Raw genomic sequence first — 21360 nt, 5'->3', positions numbered from 1 at the left:
ATGAGAATGACTGAAAAACACAAAGTTTGTTTTATAATTTACAAAGCCTCATTTAAAGCCTTCTGATTATCTGTAATAATAGTTAAAATTTGTATCATGTTTACTATGTGCCAGGCACTATGCCAAGCACTTTACAAATATCTTGTTTTGTCCTCACAACAGCCCTGGGAAGTAGGTGCTATTATTATGCCCATTTTACAGATGGGGAAACTGAGGCAAAAAGAGGTTAAATGGCTTGTCCAGGTCACCTGGCTAGTGTCCGAAGTCAAATTTGAACTCAGATCTTGCAGACTCTAGGCCCAACGCTCTATGCGCTGTGGCACCTGGCTACTTTATATATCATTTAAAGCTTCACATTATTCCTGTGAAGTAGATTCTAGAGATATTATTATGGCTATTTTAGGATGAGGAAACTGAGGCTGACAGAATGCAAATGACTAGCCCAGTATCGCTTAATGGTGAGTATAGGTGGAGTATAGGTTCAAATCCAGATTTTTCTGAGTTCTTATGCAGGATTCTGTTTAGTACAGACAGGCCTCCTGCCTCTAATTAAACAATGACTTACAATAAACCCATCTTGGTGGGCCTGCTTATTGCACAACTGTGAAAACAAATTGATCATCTACAATTCAGCTCAACTGGAAGTGTACAATACAAAGATTTTTCTGCTAAACCAATACAAATGGTAATGCAGTATTTGAATATGCCAGGGAGAATATTTCCTCTCCCAGGAAGAAAAGTTTCTTTGAAATAGAAACTTTCCCTGGGGAAAGAGAAAATATGCCAGATCTCAACCTCAGAGCATGAGAGCGAGAAAGTGAGATCTGGCAGTTAGCAGAAAAAGAAACTGATTAAGTTTTATGTTCATGGCCCTCTTAACTACCCAGTTAAATGGAGCCCAAACAGCTCCATTGGTGAGCAGAAAATTAGTTGTGAAATCTGGTTTCAGTTTTAATGCCCCCAGGTGCTAGTTAGCAATGGAAAGGAAGGTTTTGAAATGGATTAAATTAGTGCACACAGTTCTGCCTTTAATCACTTAGGGATCAGAGAATTCATTAAATGGATGTTTATTGCAGTGTCAAAAATGTTGGTTAATAATTTATCAAGGACTTGTTTAGGGAATACTTGCTAAACAAGACAAAGATAATTGTCAAGTCTTTTCTCTTAGGACTCGTTACAACCTCAGACCCCCAGTTCTATGTGGGATGTTTCTTTAGTCATTCAAATATTGCAGTAAGAAGAAAGTTATGTCTTTCAAAACAGCCTGGACCTTTGTCCCTATTCTGACTAGGAGTTTAAGGGAAAAGTTCCTGCCTCTGTACAGGATCTGTGGATAAATGATGAATCATCTTAAGGACAGGAAAGCTATTTAGAGCTCTTCCTTCCTTCCTTCCTTCCTTCCTTCCTTCCTTCCTTCCTTCCTTCCTTCCTTCCTTCCTTCCTTCCTTCCTTCCTTCCTTCCCCCCCTCCATATAACACTTAGGAAGCACCTTCAAGTGTGATACAATGTGCTAGCTTTAATGGTAGAAAGGCCCTATGGCTCCCCTAGAGCAGAACTGAACTTTTTTTACTGTTGTTCAGGCACTTCAGTCATGCCTGACTCTTCATAACCCCAGTTTTTTTGTTTTGTTTTAGGCATTTTCTTTTCCAATTCATTTTATAGCTGAGGAACTGTGGCAAACAGGGTTAAGTGTCTTGCCCAGGATCACACAGCTAGCAGATTTGAACTTTTATCTTCCTGATTCCAGGCCTGCTGCTTTATCCACTGCACCACCTAGCACCCCAAAAACTGAACTAGTTACTAAATTTTTAGCTCACAAAGAGAACACTGATTTAGCACAAGCCCCTTTGGTCTTATGTTAGGCTACCCCCAAACAGGGGAGGCTTTATCATTTTATCTCTAAGGAAACCCCAACCTTCACAAATCTGGCGCCAGGCCCAGCAGCGCTTTCAGAGCAGAAGCTGTTTTAAATCGTTCTCTGGGAGCTTCCATTAGCCTAGTGGCCTAAGTGGATTAAGACCTAAATTCTGGTTCTGACTCCATCACTCAAGTATTCATTGTGTGATGCTGGGTGAGTCACTGAGTCCCTCCCCTCTGCTCAGCTCAGCTACAGAGTATCTCTGTATCTACCTCATGGCGATGTTTGAGGAGTAACAGTCAGAAAACCCTGTGGAAACATAAAATGCTTAGCCAGTGCTGAATAAGAAGGGCCTATGGCAAATTAGGTAAGGTCCACTTGATCGCAATCTCGCCGTTTCAGGCTGGTTTGCTGCTCAAGGACATCAGTCCTGCTGAAGCAGCCAGAGAGAGATGTCAGTGCCTTCTTATTTCTACTAGCATTTTGGTATTAAGGGTCAAACTGGAGACAGTCACTGAGCATCAGGAACTGAGAGGACAGAGCACATTGTTCTGATCCTGAAAGTCAGTCCTGGTTTTTCTAAGATTGATTTCGTTCTCTTAAGCCTAAGGAACTTCTGAGTGACTCAGTGAGAATTGGAGGGGAAATTGAGCCAAATGTCATGTCATCCCTTAACTTCTGAGTTAACTTTCTTAAGTTTTCTCTGTTTTACCACTCAAGGGTGAGCTTTTTGGGAGGGACTCTGGAAAAATGTCCTGAAAAATTTCCTCCATAGATGTCTGAAAATGGATCTCATCCCTGTTCAGGGCTGGTTCTCTCATCCTCAGTCCAGCCATGAACAGCTTCTCAATCCCAGCTCCAGAATGCTGGAAAATACAGAGATATTCTCTCTCAGCTCCCTGCAAATACATTTCATGGTCTCTTCACCCCAAATGGAAGGCAGCGGTGGAGATTTCAGGGTGTATACCCAGAAGGAGTCAATCCCATCCCTGGGGTCACCAGTGCCCTATGGAAAGGCTGATATCTTTGTGGTAAGAAAATGAATTTTTCTTGTAAAAGTCATCATTTGTTGCCCCCAAAATTAATCTCTTTGTAGTTGGTTTGAAAGGCATCCTGGGAATAAACCCTTCCCATCCCCACACAAACGATTCCTTTGGAATAGGGTCAAATGGGATGTACAATATTCGTATTTAACCACAGTCAAGAAAAGAACTATTCTTACTATATGCATTATATATTCCAACTACTGTTTATATATACATATATAAACTGTATATATGCTATATACAGTATATTTATTATATAGTATATATCTATATAATATGTAATAAAGACATTAGTTTGAATATATACATATATATCAGCACAATATACTTTATTGCATATGCCTATGATATTGGACATTGTGTGCTTGGTTTTGTTTTGATTTTTCCTTCCATAACTCTGCCTTCATTCTACTAACTCAATGCAGCAAAACAGATGGGAACCTTGCTACAGAGGCAGAGATCCCAGCTTTTCTGAGACTGACTTACCCAGACAGACTCGGGATATCTGCAAACCAGATAATGCATCAATAACAATGGATTGATAGGATCATATTTTTGTACCTGGAAAGGTCCTTGGAGGTCAGCTAGTTTCACCCCCTCTCTCAGCAGTTGAGTAAACTAAGGCTGAGAAGTGAATTGACTTGCCTAAGGTCGCACAGGTAGTATGTAGAATAGGCAGAATGTGAACTCAGTCTTCTGACTCCAGGTCCAGCATTTTCTCCAGTATACCATGCTGTGTATATGGTAGTGAATTTTGAACTTTGCAGGGAGGGTCATGGAGCATCTCTTCTTTCTTTAGATCATGTTTACCTTAATAATGCTATTGCCTGGAAACATTTGGGATCACTGATGCTGCTTAAAAGGAAGGTATGTTGATTTAAAAACACTGCATATAACAGTGGGATAGAAACGGGACTGTTAAGAAGTTGATGTGCAGATATGATGCTAGAGAATGAGAGATCAGACTCTGATTAACTCATTTTTTTTCTTACTACCCCAAGTAGGAGGATTCATCCTGGTCACCTCCTGGGCCCCTTTCTACCTCTTGCCTTCCCACACTTGCCAGCCCAGTTGCTCTGCTTGTAGTTTGGGGAAATTCACTCAAGATAGTAGCAAATGTTTAGCATACATGTGATGTTAGATTATGGGCCTTCCCTGGGCAAGTGCTCACTATGTTGTGCAAAGCGATGTGGGAAGCCAACTCTCTCATTTCTACTTGGGTTGGTAAGGATACTGGACTCTACAGAACCTATATCCATGAGTATATCCTAGTTCTTCCAGATGCTAGTACTATAAAGTTAACATCCATCTTCTCAGTATGTATCTTGTATTTTTCTATTTATCCATATGTTTTCTCACTCATAAGAATGTATGTTTGTTGAGTGCAGCAACTGTGTTTGCTTTTTCCTACAATAAAAAAGGTCCCCAGCACCTAGCATAGCGTCTGCTGAGAACTTAATAAAATCTTTGCTGATTGACTGACTGATTTACAACCTGGCTTTAACCTACTTTTCCAGCCTTATTCTACCTGAGTCCACATCATGTATTATGGCCCAAGCTGACCTTGTTTTTCCTCCACATGACAGTGTATCTCCCATGACCATGCCTTTGCACAGGCGGTCCCTTCATTCCTAGAATGTGCTCCTTTTCCACCTGTCTTTTAGAATCATTAATCCTCTTCAAACTCGACTCAAGTGCCAGGAGATCTTCCCTGATCACCCCAGCTACTAGTGCCTCTGCTCCTCCAATTACCTTGTATTGGTTTTGTACAAACTTATATGTGTTCATATTATTTCTCCTGATAGAATGTAAATTCTTTTAGGTGAGAAACTGTTTCATTTTCTCTCCAGCTTCTAGCATCATGTTTGACATGTGGTAAACACTTAAAAATACTTGCTGGTTGATTGACTGAGTACCCCATGTGCCATACCAGTTTAATAAACCCTTGAATTAATGCAGTCAATAGAATTCATACCCCAACTCTAACTCTGAAATCGGGATAGAGAGGTGCTTCTGAAAATTTCCTCTTTTTCTGTTTATTTTCCTCTTACTCTAGTAGAAGGTTTGGGAACTTAATATCTGCTTTAGATTACTATTGCATCTCTGGATTCTGAAGAGAACCATGAAAACATCAGTGTTGGGTGATAGATTTATATTCACTGCCTCTATCTGTTTATGCTCTATGCTGTATTTCTTTTCTCATGGCCAGGTAAACTGAACTAGGGCTAAGTAGTGAATGCAGATGCCTCTTCTAAAACTGGAGGAGTCTACCAGCCTTGCCCCATTTAGGCTAAAGAAGGAGCTTACTTATATCACAGCAATTACCCATGTACCCAGGGGGGCATAGACAGATGACACTGCCCTGCCTCTCCTGGCAGGTCCCAGTCCCACATGACTCTTCAGCACATGACCTAGGGATGGCTGTATCCAGCAGGGGAAGAGATCAACCAGATTATTTTATCACTTTGGGCAGCCACTTGGGCAGCCTGATTGACCTCTCAGCTAAGGGAGCTGGGGTCTCTGGAGTTCCTAGTACACCTATTTTGGTCAATATGTTTCTGCCCAGCTTTGCTTTGTTAGATGTTGAATCCCATTGACTGCTCTGTGGAGCTTTGAAAAAGAGACTTTAAAGACAAAGGGGAGGTGAAGAGAGCCCAAAAGAAGAAGGCAAACTAATTAGATACCACTTTTTTTTGTACCTACTAGAGAGGTCTGCTATATAATTTCTAATGATCTCATTCTCTTTTTGTGTTTTGAATCCAAATAAAACAAGGCTATCTCTATATTATGAACACCTTCCCCACTCCTCCTATCCCCCTTCACACATTCACTATTTTGGAAGTCCGAAAAAATAACCATACCTCCAGTTGTGGACTTTGATTTTTCTCTCTCACTCGAGGAAGCTTGAGATGCGATGGAAGTGTCCGTGGGGGAGGGGACTGTTCCAGCTCTTTCAACCTCTTCTCCTGATACTAAGGGACTAGAGGACTCAATTTCTGTTTGAGCCTCTTCAGGGCTCTGGGTCTGATACCTGAATTCAGTCTCTGAGACCCTGGTGCTAATGACTACATCTGGCAAAGAGGTGTCACCTGAAACATCTGGCAAGGGCAGGGTTGGGAGCCCAGAGGCTTCCCCACTGACTCCAGTCCTGTCTTCAAGACTCACAGGAAATTCACCACTAGCCAGAGGCACAGATGATGTTTCTAAGTCCAGGGAGCTGGATGTCTCTCCACTAATATCATGTGTGGCAGATGTTTCCTCGGAGATCCCATGAAAGGCAGATGAGTCTCCACTCAGGTCATGTGTGGAGGATGGTTCACTGGTTACTTCCTGGAAAGTAGATGTTTCCCCACTTCCATTTGATGATGAAGATACTTCATGGTCAGTTTCATAAAGTGTGGATGTTGTGCCACTTACATCAGGGACAGCAGATGCCTCAGGATATGCTGTTAACTCACCACTCACCTCGGGAACTGCTGATGCCTCTGCCTCAGTTTCATGGGTTGTTGACATTCCACTGAGCTCACCAGAAACAGAGGACTCCCCACTGGATTCAACAAAGTAAGGGAGTGTCACGGTAGATCCTTGACCAAGTTCCTGCGAAACTGTTGGTTTGGTAACTGCTTCCACTAAATCTGTGGTAATCAAAGTGACTTCTGGAAATCCTGAGGTCTCTCCACTGCTGCTAGTGACTGCTGATGATTCCCCACTTATATCAGTGACCCCAGAAAAATCACCACTGAAAGATGTGCTAGGTGACTCTCCACTGGTCTCTATCAAGCCTGGCTGTGATCCACTGAGATCCACACTTCCAGATATTTCCCCAGAGGCTTCTGTTTCTCCTGAAGGGGTTCCACTGATCTCTAAGACCCCAGAAGGTCCTTCTTCTGCCTCTTCTGCTGATGGAGTTGGGGTTGCAAATTCAACCAAAGTCCTATCCACAAGAGATACTGTGGGAAAACCAGATGAAAGTTCACTACTGTCATATTCTCCAGATGGCAAACCACTTCCAATCCCTGCTCCTGAGGGTTCTCCACTAAACTCCATTGATCCACTTGGCAGGCCACTAAATTCTGGGGCACCTGAAGCAAGTCCACTGGATTCTGTGGTTCCAGAAGATTGTCCACTGAAGTCCACAATTCCAGAGAAGTTACCTGATAGATCTGCTTCCCCAGAAGGAAAGCCGCTAATTTCCACAGAACCTAAACCTTCTTCTTTTTCTCTGAAGGCAGTTGGGGCCACTTCAACAAAACCAGTATCAATAAATGTAACGCTGGGAGGTTCACCGCTGCCACTTATAGTCCCAGAAACCAAACCACTGAGATCACCCACCCCACTCAGATCAGAAATTCCAGATGTTTCACCACTGAACCCAGGTACTCCAGATGGTTGCCCACTGATATCAAGTACTCCAGATGTTGCTCCACTGATATCTGTCACACCAGAAGGCTCTCCACTGGGTTCAAGTACTCCAGATGTTTCTCCACTGGCATCAGGTAATCCAGAGGGTTGACCACTGAGATAGGGTACTTCGGATGGCTTCTGAGTTAAGTAAAAAATCCCTGATGTATCTCCACTGGCATCAGGAAAGCCAGACGCACTGATCCCAGATATTCCAGATGTTTCTCCACTGGTCTCCAGAGTTCCAGATGCATACCCACTAACCTCAAATAGTCCAGATATTTCTCCACTGGTTTCAGGAATTCCCGATGCCTGTCCACTTATTCCAAATATTCCAGATGTTTCCCCACTGGTATCAGGCAATCCAGATGCATATCCACTGAGCTCAGTTCCTGAAGGTAGTCCACTAGTTCCTCCACTAATGTCCCACTCTCCAGATGGCAGTCCAGATATTTCTCCTTGACCACTAATTCCAATGGTTCCCTTCCCTTCCAATTGACTGGCAGTGGTTGCTGTGACCACTTCCACCAATGTAGTATCAACAAGAGAGACAGTTGGAAACCCAGATGGAAATTCACTCAAATCAGGCAGTCCAGATGAGAGGCCACTTCCAAAGTCCACTCCAGAGTGCTCACCACTAAATCCAGATGGCAAGCCACTTGTTTCTGGAGTTTGGCCACTCCCTAGAGCTCCAGAAGGCAGTTCCCCAAGGTCCAAGTGTTCAGAAGCAGACCCAACTAAGTCGTCTCCTGAAGGTAGTCCACTAAATTCAGTAGTACTAGACAAGCCACTTACATCTGTTTCCCCTGAAGCCAATCCACTCTCCTCAGGTAGCCCAGAGCCCTCTCCAGATGAAAGACCACTGATATCCAGGTCACCTGAGGGCAGTCCACTTACACTGCCCTCAGAGGGCTGCCTACTTGTTTCAAAACCTCCTGAAGCTTCTCTACTAGCAATGAAATCTTCACTCTCATCTGGAGCACCAGATGACTCTCCAGAAGCTGATGCTTCCCCACTGCCACTCACATCTAGAATTCCAAAAGCTGGAACAGTGACTGGTTCTCCAGAAGCCAATGGTTCCCCACTGCCACTCACATCCAGAATGCTAACATCTGGAACACCAGATGGCTCTCCAGAGGCTGATGGTTCACCTCTGCCACTCACATCTGGAATACCAGATGGCTCTCCAGAGACTGATGGTTCTCCACTGGCACTCACATGTGGAACTCCCAAATCTGGAACACCAGATGGCTCTTCAAAGACAGATGGTTCTCCACTGGCACTCACATCTGGAACTCCCGATGGCTCTTCAAAGACAGATGGTTCTCCACTAGCACTCACATCTGGAACTCCCAAATCTGGAACACCAGATGGCTCTCCAGAGGCTGATGGTTCTCCACTGGCACTCACATGTGGAACTCCCAAATCTGGAACACCAGATGGCTCTTCAAAGACAGATGGCTCTCCACTGGCACTCACATCTGGAACTCCCAAATCTGGAACACCAGATGGCTCTCCAGAGGCTGATGGTTCTCCACTGGCACTCACATCTGGAATTCCCAAATCTGGAACACCAGATGGCTCTTCAAAGACAGATGGTTCTCCAGTGGCACTCACATCTGGAACTCCCAAATCTGGAACACCAGATGGCTCTCCAGAGGCTGATGGTTCTCCACTGGCACTCACATCTGGAATTCCCAAATCTGGAATACCAGATGGCTCTTCAAAGACAGATGGCTCTCCACTGGCACTCACATCTGGAACTCCCAAATCTGGAACACCAGATGGCTCTTCAAAGACAGATGGCTCTCCACTGGCACTCACATCTGGAATACCAGATGGCTCTCCAGAGACTGATGGTTCTCCACTGGCACTCACATGTGGAACTCCCAAATCTGGAACACCAGATGGCTCTCCAGAGGCTGATGGTTCTCCACTGGCACTCACATGTGGAACTCCCAAATCTGGAACACCAGATGGCTCTTCAAAGACAGATGGCTCTCCACTGGCACTCACATCTGGAACTCCCAAATCTGGAACACCAGATGGCTCTTCAAAGACAGATGGTTCTCCACTGGCACTCACATCTGGAACTCCCAAATCTGGAATACCAGATGGCTCTTCAAAGACAGATGGCTCTCCACTGGCACTCACATCTGGAACTCCCAAATCTGGAATACCAGATGGCTCTTCAAAGACAGATGGTTCTCCAGTGGCACTCACATCTGGAACTCCCAAATCTGGAACACCAGATGGCTCTTCAAAGACAGATGGTTCTCCAGTGGCACTCACATCTGGAACTCCCAAATCTGGAACACCAGATGGCTCTTCAAAGACTGATGGCTCTCCACTGGCACTCACATCTGGAACTCCCAAATCTGGAATACCAGATGGCTCTTCAAAGACAGATGGTTCTCCAGTGGCACTCACATCTGGAACTCCCAAATCTGGAATACCAGATGGCTCTTCAAAGACAGATGGCTCTCCACTGACACTCACATCTGGAATACCAGATGGCTCTCCAGAGACTGATGGTTCTCCACTGGCACTCACATCTGGAACTCCCAAATCTGGAATACCAGATGGCTCTTCAAAGACTGATGGTTCTTCACTGGCACTCACATGTGGAACTCCCAAATCTGGAACACCAGATGGCTCTTCAAAGACTGATGGTTCTTCACTGCCACTCACATCTGGAATTCCCAAATCTGGAATACCAGATGGCTCACCAGAAGCTGAAGGTGCTCCACTGAAAGAAGTGGGAGGCCAAGATGAAGGACTCACTGAAGGAGGAAAGGAAAAAAAGAAGAGATTTTATTGATAAGCACTGACTGATAGGACCCCATGGCCCCCCACACCTAAAAGCCTAAGCCCATTGTTATCATTCTCTATGCTATACTGATGGAATTCTTAACCCAGAGTCCATAGACCCCTAAAAGATTCAAAGGGACTCTGAACTCTTACAAAAAAGGAAAATATTTTGATAACTGTGTTTCAATACTATTAGTATCATTTCTATGCATTTTACTTTATGTATTTAAAAACATTATTCTGAGAATGGGTCCATACACTTCAATATACTGCCAAAGGTGTCTATAACTGGAAAAAAGTTAGGAATCTCTGAACTAAAGATTTATAACTTCCTTGGAAGGAGGAAAGGTGATCTACCTCTGATACTAACTCACTATGTGTACTTTTGCAAGTCATTCAATCTCTGAGGGCCTTAGTTTTTTCAAAATGGTGGTAGTGGTGATGGTAAGGACACTGGAAGTGATCTATAAGGCCCTTTATACCTCTTATATTTTATGACTTTGATTAACAACACGGCCACTATAAGCTTATGGTACTAATATTATGTTCAAAAATATTTTCATAGGTATATTCTTTCTTCTCACCTCAGGAGCAAATATTATTTTATGGATAGAAAAACTGAGACATGAGAGGTTTAAATAAATTGATTCAGACTCATAAACTTAATCATTCTCTGGTGCTTCCACAGATCTTTTAGTCATTTTCCATTAGTAGCTTCAAATGCAGTCTAGGTTCACCTGTATTTTCACTTCTAGCAGTGACTGTTTTTACTTAGCCCTATGGGAATATGGGGCTTTCTCTCTCTGTCTCTCTTACCTCTCTGTCTGTATGTCTGCCAACTTGTCTCTTTACAATGACTCTTGTAGCCTATTTTTAGAGAGTGCCAGTGATTGGCACATAGTAGGTGCTTAATAAATGTCAGTTGGATTAGATGTGGTGCTACAATGTAGATTCAATCCACCAAACAGTTACTAGTAGCTACTATGTACGAGGCATTATCCTAATATTGGGAATCAAAGAGACATCACAGAATGCCTGTTCTCCAAGAGCCTTTGATGATGCCTTTATGTAGTTTGTTCTGTGATGGGCTAATTGTGGCAGATATGAGACAGCTGTTTCCTGGAATCGATAATCAATTAAAGAATCCCAGGAGGTCCCTTGCTCAAAAATCTCTCTTATATTCTAGTAGTTAGAGGTTCCTGTGGGAATAACTCTTTGGGGATACAAATCTTGCTACTGGTTAAATCATTGATCATTTACACTCTAGAGTTAAATGTTTTAATCAGAACAACTATTGGCTGGAATGGGCATTTTTACTAGGGAGGTAGGTGGGGAGGAGGAGAAAGAAAAGGAGAATTGTAGAATTCTGGGACCCCAAAGACCTTCAATCATCTGGTATCACCTCCTCACTTTTGAGGCAAAAACAGCATAGGTCAGACTCCTACCCATATAAGCTGCTTCCCCTTGGCCCTGCCCAAGTACTCTCTCTCTATCTTTACAGTCCCTTCTTTGAGAGACTATGAAATACAGAAAGTTATGGGGGCAGGAGTGGTCTTGCATATTTGAAGCTAATATAAAGGAGGTACCATTTCTATTTCCTTTTCTATCTCAGCCTCATTGAAGTGTTACACATATTGTATAATTGATTGGTGAATTAATTAATGGTGTTGTGGATACTAAATATTCTCTTTGAGTTCAGAGCCTCAGAGACATACTTATCCAGTATTGAACAGAGAATAAATAACTGATTTGAGAAATAGAGCACAGGTCTCTGGAAAGCACAGGTTCCCATGGAGAGAACGTATTTCCTACCTGAGTAGAGATAGCATGGCTAGCATTGTGGTATAGTAGATAGAGACCTTGACTTAAAATCAGGTAGACCTGACTTCAAAACCCACTTCAGACCCTTTTTAGCTATGTGACCTTGGGCAAGTCACTTACATAGTTGCTTCAGTTTCATGAGGCAATTGGACTAGATAGGCTAACTAAGGTCCCTTTCAGCTCTAAATTTATGATCCTTTGGTCTGTGTTTTCTAGGAGTCATGGGGTCATGCTGACCTGAGAGTAATGAAGCATTTGTTGGATAAAATTCTGTTTCCCACTCTGTCTGATTCTCAGGTACAGTAGTAATTTCCAATTCTCTCCCGGGTAAAAAGGCTTCTCCCTCCTTTGGAGCCACCTGAGTTGGAATCAGCTCTTCATCAATGATGGAGATCTGTGTACCACCTTCTCTTTCCTCCAGAGAAGGCCCAGCTGAAACATTCAAGAGAAGAAAGTGAGTGACCTCACAAGCAGGAAACTCCTACCTCAGATTACTCAGGGACCTATCCCAGGGGACCTATTTAGCAAATAGTTCTTGGGACCTGAAGAAACAGGGACAGATAAGGGAAGGTTCTTCTGTAAATAATCACATTCTAAGGTGCTCAGGCAACAATTCACCTGGCCTTTGATGGAAAAACAAGAAGAGCTGAGATAATAAGGTCATGTTTCACCCTTCTTGCCTTTACTCCATGTCTGGGCAATCTTTCTTTGTGATGACTCTCCTGCCCCACTTTTAGGTTGTACGCTCATCTAACAGGTACATGGCTTGGAGGAGCTATAGCAACATGGGGGTTGAGGGAGGGGACTATAAAGATAAGTAATTCCTTAACATAAAGGGACCTTTCCTATTGCATTAGGGAAAATTGGACAATGCGAAAAGGGCGGCATGGTACCTCGGAAACAGAAAGCATGATGCCGAGAGAAGGGGTGAGGAAAGCCAGTCTGGTTGGAGTACAGGTAGACAGTTCTAACTCCTGGCTTATCCCCACCACATGCAGAGCGGGGATTGATGATAGGATAGCGGACGCTGCCATCTGCCAGCCAGCCAGCATGGCATTTGTCCAGGCCCCGGCGCCATGCAGCATAAAGTTGCCCTGTGGAAGCCAGGGTGGCGTTGTGGTCTTCACAGTATTCTTGGGCTTCTTGGAAGGTGAACAGCTCCGGCCGAGTGGCAAAGAAGACCTCACCTATTAGGAATATGCAATTAGATTCCATTGCTCCCAGAGCCAAATACCCTCTCTAGAGGCACCCCTCTTCTATACGTCCCCCTGGGCCCTTACAGGCATTTTCACGCAAATACACATATATTCAAAGTATCATCATCCCCTCCTTCACTATATACTTATGATTTACACAGAGTATGACTATCAACTCCCTGAGCCTTGTGGGGAACTGCTAGGTGTGGAGACTTCTTCTGCCAACATAGGTTAGCTACTAGTCTATAACTCAGAGTCTTGTTATGTAGGGAAGCACTGGGAAGGTCAGTCACTTGCCCATGGCCATGCAATTAGCATGTGTCAGAGACAGGACTGAACCCAGATCTTCCCAGTTCCTATATCCAGCTACCTCTCTTGAATGATACATTCTCCTATGACTAAAAGCATTTTCCTTATTGGAAACCGTGTAAGTGCTGCACACAAGTGTGACATATACTTAAGCTCTTTTAGATCAGTTAGTGGGCACATATGAACATGGGCAGAGGATGGCTTGGTGTTGGTGATTTTCTTTTCTCCTGGTCTATGGTTCCTGACCTGGAGTCAAAATGTTTCACTGTTTTGTGCTGAGGAAGTACCACAAAAAGTACTAAACAGACAGAGAGAGACAGAGAGAGGCGGAGAGATAGAAAAAGAGACAGAAACAGAGAGAGTAAGGGGAAGGAGAGGAAGAGAGACGGATACAGACAGACAGACAGATAGAGGCAAATACAGAGATAGAAGGAATGTGGTGGCTTAAGAGAGAGATTAGAACATGTTTTTTCCCCACTAGATCTTTTCTGACTCAGAGAGTTGTGTAGGAAGGACAGATGGTACTATTGGGATATTTGCCCATTGTGAAGGAGGCCTATCCAAAATTCCTTGAGTTGGATCATCAACCCATATAGGCCAGAACTTTAGGGATGTTGATTCCATACCCAGTAGCCAGTCTACGTAGCAGTAGACATCATAGGTCTCTGATGCTGGGCGCAGGCCATAGCTCCTGACCCCTGGGCTGCTGTCCTTATCTCCAACACACTGGGTCCGGGGACTCACAATTGGGTATCTGCAAAGGAGAGAGTGAAAAAATGTTCAGCTCCAGACGATAGGACACAGGGCTTTTGAAGCAGAAGGTGTTAGTCACTTACGGACTTAGAGGAGGAATGTCTGGCTCTTCTAGTGGAAACATGATGAGGAATCCTAGACCTAGGACTTCCCAGCACAGAGAAGTATCTAGCTTTGATGCTCCATCATGAGCATTAGCAATAGTTGTGGAGAATGAATTTGGTAACTTCATAGGTGACCTCTGATTTTAGGGAACATCCTGGAAATTGGGATCACTAACTGATCAGGAAAGGATTAAGAATGAACAGGGCAGTGATCTAGAGAAAAAGCAGTGGGAAAGAAGATAGTTTCTTCCCAACTACTCAGTGACTCTTGGAGAAATAAATTGTAAAGACATATTAAAAGTCCTTCCTCCATTTATTTTGGTCAGGACTGTCCCTGATTGTCGCCTGTTCTTTATTTTTTGCTCTTGGCTGCAGAGAGAAATCAACAGCGATAGCTTGATTCTGGACTCCTAAGAGGCTATGAGGATGTCTCTCAAACTCATTTCTTGTGGTCGAATTCTTTTTTTATTATTGTTATTTTTATTTTTAATGATCTACAATCGCTATCACAAAACTTAGATTTCCCCCCCCTACTTACTCCCCACCTGCCCCCTCCATCCCTGAGATGGCGTACAATTCTATATAGGATCTACACATATATTCTTAGTGAATACATTTTCACTACAGTCATGCTGTGTAGAAGGACTAAAATAAATGGGAGAAATCATATAACAAACCAAAACATAACACACACACACACACACACACACACACACACACAATGAGCTACTGCATTCTGCGATTGAATTCCATAGTTCTTTCTCTGGATGTGGAAGGCATTTTGCCTTAGAAGACCATTGGGAATTTTTTTTTTTACGTCCTTGCATTGCTATGAAGATCCGACTCTACCAGAAAAAACTCTCGCACACTGTGGTCGTTGCTGTGCACAGAGTTCTCCTGGTCCTGCTCCTTTTGCCTAGCATCAGATCATATAAGTCCTTCCAGGCCTCTCTGAAGTCTTCTTGTTCATCATTTCTTATGGCGTAATAGTACTCCATTACATTCATATACCATAATTTGTTCACCCGTTCCCCAACTGATGGGCATCCCCTTGATTTCCAGTTTTTGGCAACTACAAAGAGTGCTGCTAAAATTTTTTTGTACATGTGGGACCCTTTCTGTGGTCGAATTCTGCTGTGCCAAGACCAGAGGTCACCATGGCTAGGAAAGTGCCTAGGAATGTTGTACAGGTACAGCTACCTGAGGAATGGGCTGCCTCAGGACAAACCAAATTCAAGTAGTGTTGAGGACCACTTTTTCTGGATATAGAGATCATAAGGTCATTGACATAGAGATGGAAGATAATAGGGAGATCCTTTAATCCATCCCCCTCATTTTACATTTGAAGAAACTGTGACCTTAAGGAATGAAGTGACCTGTCCCAGGATTCCTGATCATAAGACCTTGGGTCCAGAACCAGAAGAGACCAAGAGGTCACTTTATCCCATGGCCTTGCTTTATAGACTGAGGAAATGGAAGCCCAGAGAAGTATCATCACTTGCCTAAGGATTCCTGCCCAGCTGGAGGTTGGATTGGATCTCTGACATCCCTTCCAACTTAGAGATTCTGTGATTTCTATCTGAAAATCCAAGGGAGAAAGGGAGGTCCTGGCTCCAGGGCTCACCTGACTGTCTGGTCCTGCAGCCACCCAGCATCGCACTGTTCATAGCCAGCCTCATAGGCCGCCTGCAGCTGTTCTGGTGTAGCGATGACAGCTCCTGTGTCCCTACAGGCCTGCTGGGCCTCTTCATAGGTGAGAGAGTATCTGGTGGAACCCGGGCGGTAGTGGAACACAACACCTGGTGGAAAAGAGAAGGAAAAGGGAAAAGTCAGCCTCAGCCTCAACTGCAGGTGGCAGCGGTGGGGAGGGAGATGCAGACCGAGACTTCTTTTCAAAAGCTTGGTGATGCTAAAAGCATGCTTCCCACTTCTACTCCAAAGCCCCAACATCCCAAATCCTTTTTACTATTGCATCACACCTATAGGTTTACTCATTGAATTAGCCAAACATGCCACCAGGTTTCAAAGACTCACTTTTTTCTTTCATCATCATCAAACACTTATTATTGCCTACTATGTGCCAGTCGCTGTGCTAAGTGCTGAGGATCTGAGAAAGGCAGACACAGTCCTTGACCTCAAGGGGCTCACAGAAACATTCAGATAACTATGTACCAACAAGATGTAAATGGCAAGTCATTTTAAAAGGGAGGCAGGGTGGGGTTCATAGATTTGTCCCTGTGTCTCTTTCAAAAGATTTTTAAAGCTATAAGAGACTTTAGATCTCATCATTTTACAGCTGAGAGCCCCTGTAAAGGTGAAGTGACTCTAATGTGAGAGCAGAAATCCCTAGAAGGTAGTACACTTCTAGAACTATGGATAATATTAAAAAATTATTGTTTAATGATGACCAATATGCTTCCTACCCTCCCACCTCTCCTCCTTCTGCTTTCGCCTTTACCCAGACCCATATTCTGTGGCTGATCATTTTGAACAACTTGATTAAACCTTAGGAGCCTTGGCTCTCTTTCTCATTCCCTGGACTTCGGAGGAAAATCTAGTGACTTTCTGGTACACTGATGATTGTTTTCTTTTCAAGGGCGCCCTTAGGGGCTCAGTGTTTACCTCACCATCTTGCTGCTTTGAGAGTCTAGGGTCCCTTAGCTGCTAAAGGATTCCCCTTTATCCACTCCTCTTTCTTTCATTTCCTAAAGTTTTCCATTTACCTAGCCATTCCTGATTGGTCATTGGAGTTGTTCTGTAGCCCTCTTCTTCTTCAGGCAAACTTTCCACCAGGTGAGAGTTGATCTGTTAATGACTGGTAACTTTTCACCATTGGTTCTTCCTAGCACTGCAAGCTTTCTAGCAGCCTACAGCTTTCCATATAAGATATCTACACTTCCTTCCAAATTGCACCTACCCTGATATATATATCCCTGATATGTATTTATTATATATTTATATTTATATTATAAATGATATATCTATATATAATATATTATATATAGATACATAATCTTTATATATTATATATAATATTATATATTACCCTGATATATATATATGATGCATATATACACACACATACATATGTATATATATATATATATATACATATATATATCAACATCAATCTTTCACTATTTGGCAGTGAAATATGGAACATAAGGATCACTGGAAAATTTAAAATGAATATCACACACAGCAACGGTGAGACCTGTGGTAGGTAACAGCAGGCTACAACATGTAGATAAAGAGGAAGAATAAAAGATGTTATCCAGGAGATGTAAGATAGGAAAATAGGATGGGCTGGTCAAATGGAGAAGGTGAGAGCTGCTGGGTACATAACCATGCTCCATGGTTAGGTACCCTGGCAGTGTCAGGAGAAGTGAGAAAGGCCTCCAGAATACTAGGTGGGTCCCCTGTGGTTTACTTATGGGGGGACATCAGAAAGAATCCTTCAGAATGGGCCGATATTGGCTGAGGGGTGATCTCCATCACTGGAGAGAACGCCTAAATCAATGGGATCACATGGCCTCTTGAGTTTTTGAATATTTGAGTATCAGCTTTTTAATGCCAGATTTGTAGGTTCACTATTTTTATCTGCTTAGAAGTATATAGTCTTAACGGATGCTTTCATAACAGTATTGCTCTTCTGAGATTTTGAGTTGAAAGGAATGGGCTAATTCTTTTTCCATAGAATCAACTACAAGTTGATTCTAAATAAATAAATGATGTGATAATCTGTTGGTGCCAGTCTTTGTGTGTGAGGTATTTCCTGGAAGTCTGACAGTAATAGGACTATCCAAAGACTCTCTGAATTCCCTCAAAGGGCTTACAATCAAGTTAGTCTATATGATTTGAAGGAGCTGTGGCTATGTTAGATTATCTAATAATGCTGAATTCTGCCTGTCTTCCACCTCCAGACCCTTAACTTGGGTGGTTTTCAATGAATCTGTCAACATTTATTAAGGTAAGATTTTGAGACAAACACCCCCAAATGGGAAATTTTGTTCAATAGAGAAAAGTTTGGGAGTGAACAGAGATCTCACTAGCAATATTCTAGTGGTAAAGGAGGAAGGGAGAGTGGAAAGTAGTCTCACCTAAGGTAGAGCTTGGGGAGAGAAAGCAAGATCCAGACAGCTGGAGTTGCCACACTATTGGGAGTCTAATTGTTGAGGGAACCCTGATGATTCTGGGGTTGGCAGAAGGGTGCTGGTTGGATGGGGGTGACATGGACAAGGGAAGAAGCACCATGGGAAAGTGCTATGAGTGTGTCACCCCAGGACAAAGGGTGCTTAGCACATAGTAACTGACTGACTGACTGAAGACCAGCTACCCAATCCCAATTTGGGATCTGGGGGTGGCAGACAGGCAGTTGTCACACAGATCATGAGCTTGAGGCTGCCAAGAGAAGACCTGAAAAAAGAGGGAGGTTCTACTTCTATTGGCATTTCCAAATGCTTAGTATTGCAGAATTTTGACTGAAAGGGACCTTGAAGATCATCCTAGTCCAGCTGCCTCCTTTTACATTTGAAGTGGCTGCAGTTGTGAGAAGTGATTTGACCAGAGCATTGATAGGGCAAGAACTCAGGTCTCCTGCCTCCCAGAACCATGAGCTTTCCAATATAACTTGTGGTGTTCATTGCACTATGAATTACCTGGTGATTTACCTGTTGGTGAGAGTGGTCGCTCAGGGACAGTAGCAACTTCTGGAGCAGATGTCACCAGTGCAATTAAGCCCTCTCTCGTGAAGGCTGTGGCAGGTTCCAGTTCAGGGGTGGCAGTGGCAGCCCCCTCTGTGATTTCCCTGGGGAACAGAGCATCACGGGAAGAGGCAGTGGCCTCCGGAAGGAAGCCCCATGGTTTGGTGGCCTCCTCAGTCTCATTTTCCAGCACTGGGTAGCCTGTGCCAGCCAGTGTCCAGGTGAAGGCCTCCTCAGGCTCAGGCCCAGTAGGAGTGATGACAGTCTCTGAGGTGATGATGCTGCCTCGGGACTCCTGCTTCGTGACATTTTGGGGCAGCTGCAGTTCCACATCAGGCTGAGTGACAGTCTGAATAGTGATCTCCCCCTCACTGCTCAGATCATCGGTAAAACTCTCTGGTATGATCTGGACAAAGTCCTCCCCTGGGGTAGAAAGCAAAGGCCGAGGGAAAATCAGGGAAGTGGGTCTGTTCAAAATCTCCCTAATCTCCCGATCCCTTCAGCAGTCCTATCTGCGCCATCCAAGATGGGCAAGGGGACAGTTTGAGTGGGTATTACACGGTTACTATCAATGATCCACATTGTGCCAACATTTATCTCTCAGATGTTGTTCTTGTTACCTGTGCAGCACCATTTATATGCCAGCAGAGAGGGAGAGAGAGAGGAGAAACCATATGGCCCCACATCTGTGGACAAGTGGCATCTGCTTGACCATGCATGTGCCGCTCAGAGACAAATGACCTCTGGAAAGGACCTTAGAGATTCTAGCTCAATACTGTCATTTTACATATGGGGAGACTGAGGCCCAGAGAAGAAAAGTGATTTGTTCAAATCAATACCACAAATTGGTGGCAAAATTAGTGGAAAATTCTCAGGATGTCAGAATTTTAGAAGAGCATTTCTACCATTGTTACCTCTTATTTACCTGTTCATTATTACCTCTTATTTACGGTTCAAAGTGGACTAGGTAGAAGTTCTTCATTTGGGAATTCTGGACCCCTAGGGTTCCATAGACTTGGATGAGAATAGCTTTTTTTAAAAACTATTTTTAGTTTTATTTTGACTAACTTTTAGCTATCTTTGTAATTCCATGAATTTTATTCTACGCATTTCAAAGCATAATTCTGAGAAGTCTTTTCATAAACTTCTCCAGACTGTTAAAGTGGTCCATGACACAAAAAAATTTAAGCACCCCTGTTCTAAGGAGATATCAGTTTTAGCCAATGCTCTGCCACTAACTAGCTGCATTATCATTGGTGCCTCAGTTTCCTCATTTGTAAAAAAATTTTAAAAAGGGGACAAGAACTCTGACTCCAAATGTATGAGAGGTCTATTTTGAGGCCCAAATGAGACAATGTATGTAAAATTTACTTCAAACTGAATATTACTATACAAATACAAGGAATTATTGTTTGCATTACTGTTATTAGTGAGGCAGCCATTGTGTAGTATAGAAAGCTGACCCTGGAATCCAAAAGACTAGAGTTTAAGTCTTGTCTCTGATATCAATGGGTTTTGTGACCCTGGAAAAATTAGTTAATCTCAGTGCTGCATGCACCAAGGATAGAAGTCACAGAGACGCATTGCTTGAGAGTGCTTTGAACTCTGGGAGTTCCATATCTCGCTGAAGTTACAGACCCAGTCCCTATCCACTATTGCTAATATTAATTTAAATGATCATAACAAATACTTGCCCATGGTCACACAGCTTTTTAGTGATAGAACTGCAATTAGAACTCAAGTCTTTTATCTCCCTGTCTGATGAACTTTCAGTTTGAAACAAAGTATAGATAAAATGCAACAATGAACTCTTAATGTCCCTAACTGGCATCCTTGTCCCCACCAACAAAATTTTGGGTTACTCTGTGGGTGATGGAGCAAGTGCTCAAGTACTCCTTGGAATAATGCAATCTCAGTTAGACTTTCCTTTTACCCTTGGTTGCCACTGCATTGAAGGGAAACACTGGTGTATACCAGGATCATAGGACATAGGAGCCTACATATAGTCAAGTCTAGGAGATATAAGCTAAAATTTCCCCTAGGATATGGGGGCATGATAGAGTGGATAGAATGCTAGACTTGGCATTGAGAGGGACCAGGCTCAAATCCCACCTTTGGCACTACCTATCTATGGGATTCTGGAAAAAAATAATTTAACTACTCTAAGCCTGTTACCTCATCTGTAAAATGGGAATAAGGAATCCTACAGAACCTACCTCATATGGTTGTTGTGAGGTTCAAAGAACCTAATCTATGTAAAGAACCATATAAATCTGTGATTCCTTGTGACCTGGATTTGTATGAGAAGTCTTTATATAAGGTTGGATGCTGTCTAGGTATCTGGAGTATGTATCCTT

General features: G+C 43.2%; 1 protein-coding gene across 1 annotated transcript in view; it reads right to left on the bottom strand.

The window, feature by feature from the left end:
* The window catches only part of ACAN (aggrecan), an 85165-nt gene that overhangs the window by 13647 nt on the left and 50158 nt on the right, over positions 1-21360 (bottom strand). Inside the window, exons 7-13 of the mRNA XM_072617974.1 lie at positions 18971-19426; positions 15925-16099; positions 14070-14197; positions 12832-13125; positions 12176-12370; positions 10057-10089; positions 5767-9936 (exon numbers count right to left, since the gene is read on the bottom strand). Of these exons, the coding sequence (XP_072474075.1) occupies positions 5767-9936; positions 10057-10089; positions 12176-12370; positions 12832-13125; positions 14070-14197; positions 15925-16099; positions 18971-19426 (5451 nt within the window). The remainder of the gene's footprint in view (positions 1-5766; positions 9937-10056; positions 10090-12175; positions 12371-12831; positions 13126-14069; positions 14198-15924; positions 16100-18970; positions 19427-21360) is intronic.

Source organism: Notamacropus eugenii, chromosome 1, assembly GCF_028372415.1.
Source record: "Notamacropus eugenii isolate mMacEug1 chromosome 1, mMacEug1.pri_v2, whole genome shotgun sequence".
In the NCBI taxonomy this organism is placed as follows: domain Eukaryota; kingdom Metazoa; phylum Chordata; class Mammalia; order Diprotodontia; family Macropodidae; genus Notamacropus; species Notamacropus eugenii.
This window is presented reverse-complemented; position numbering and strand designations above follow the sequence as displayed.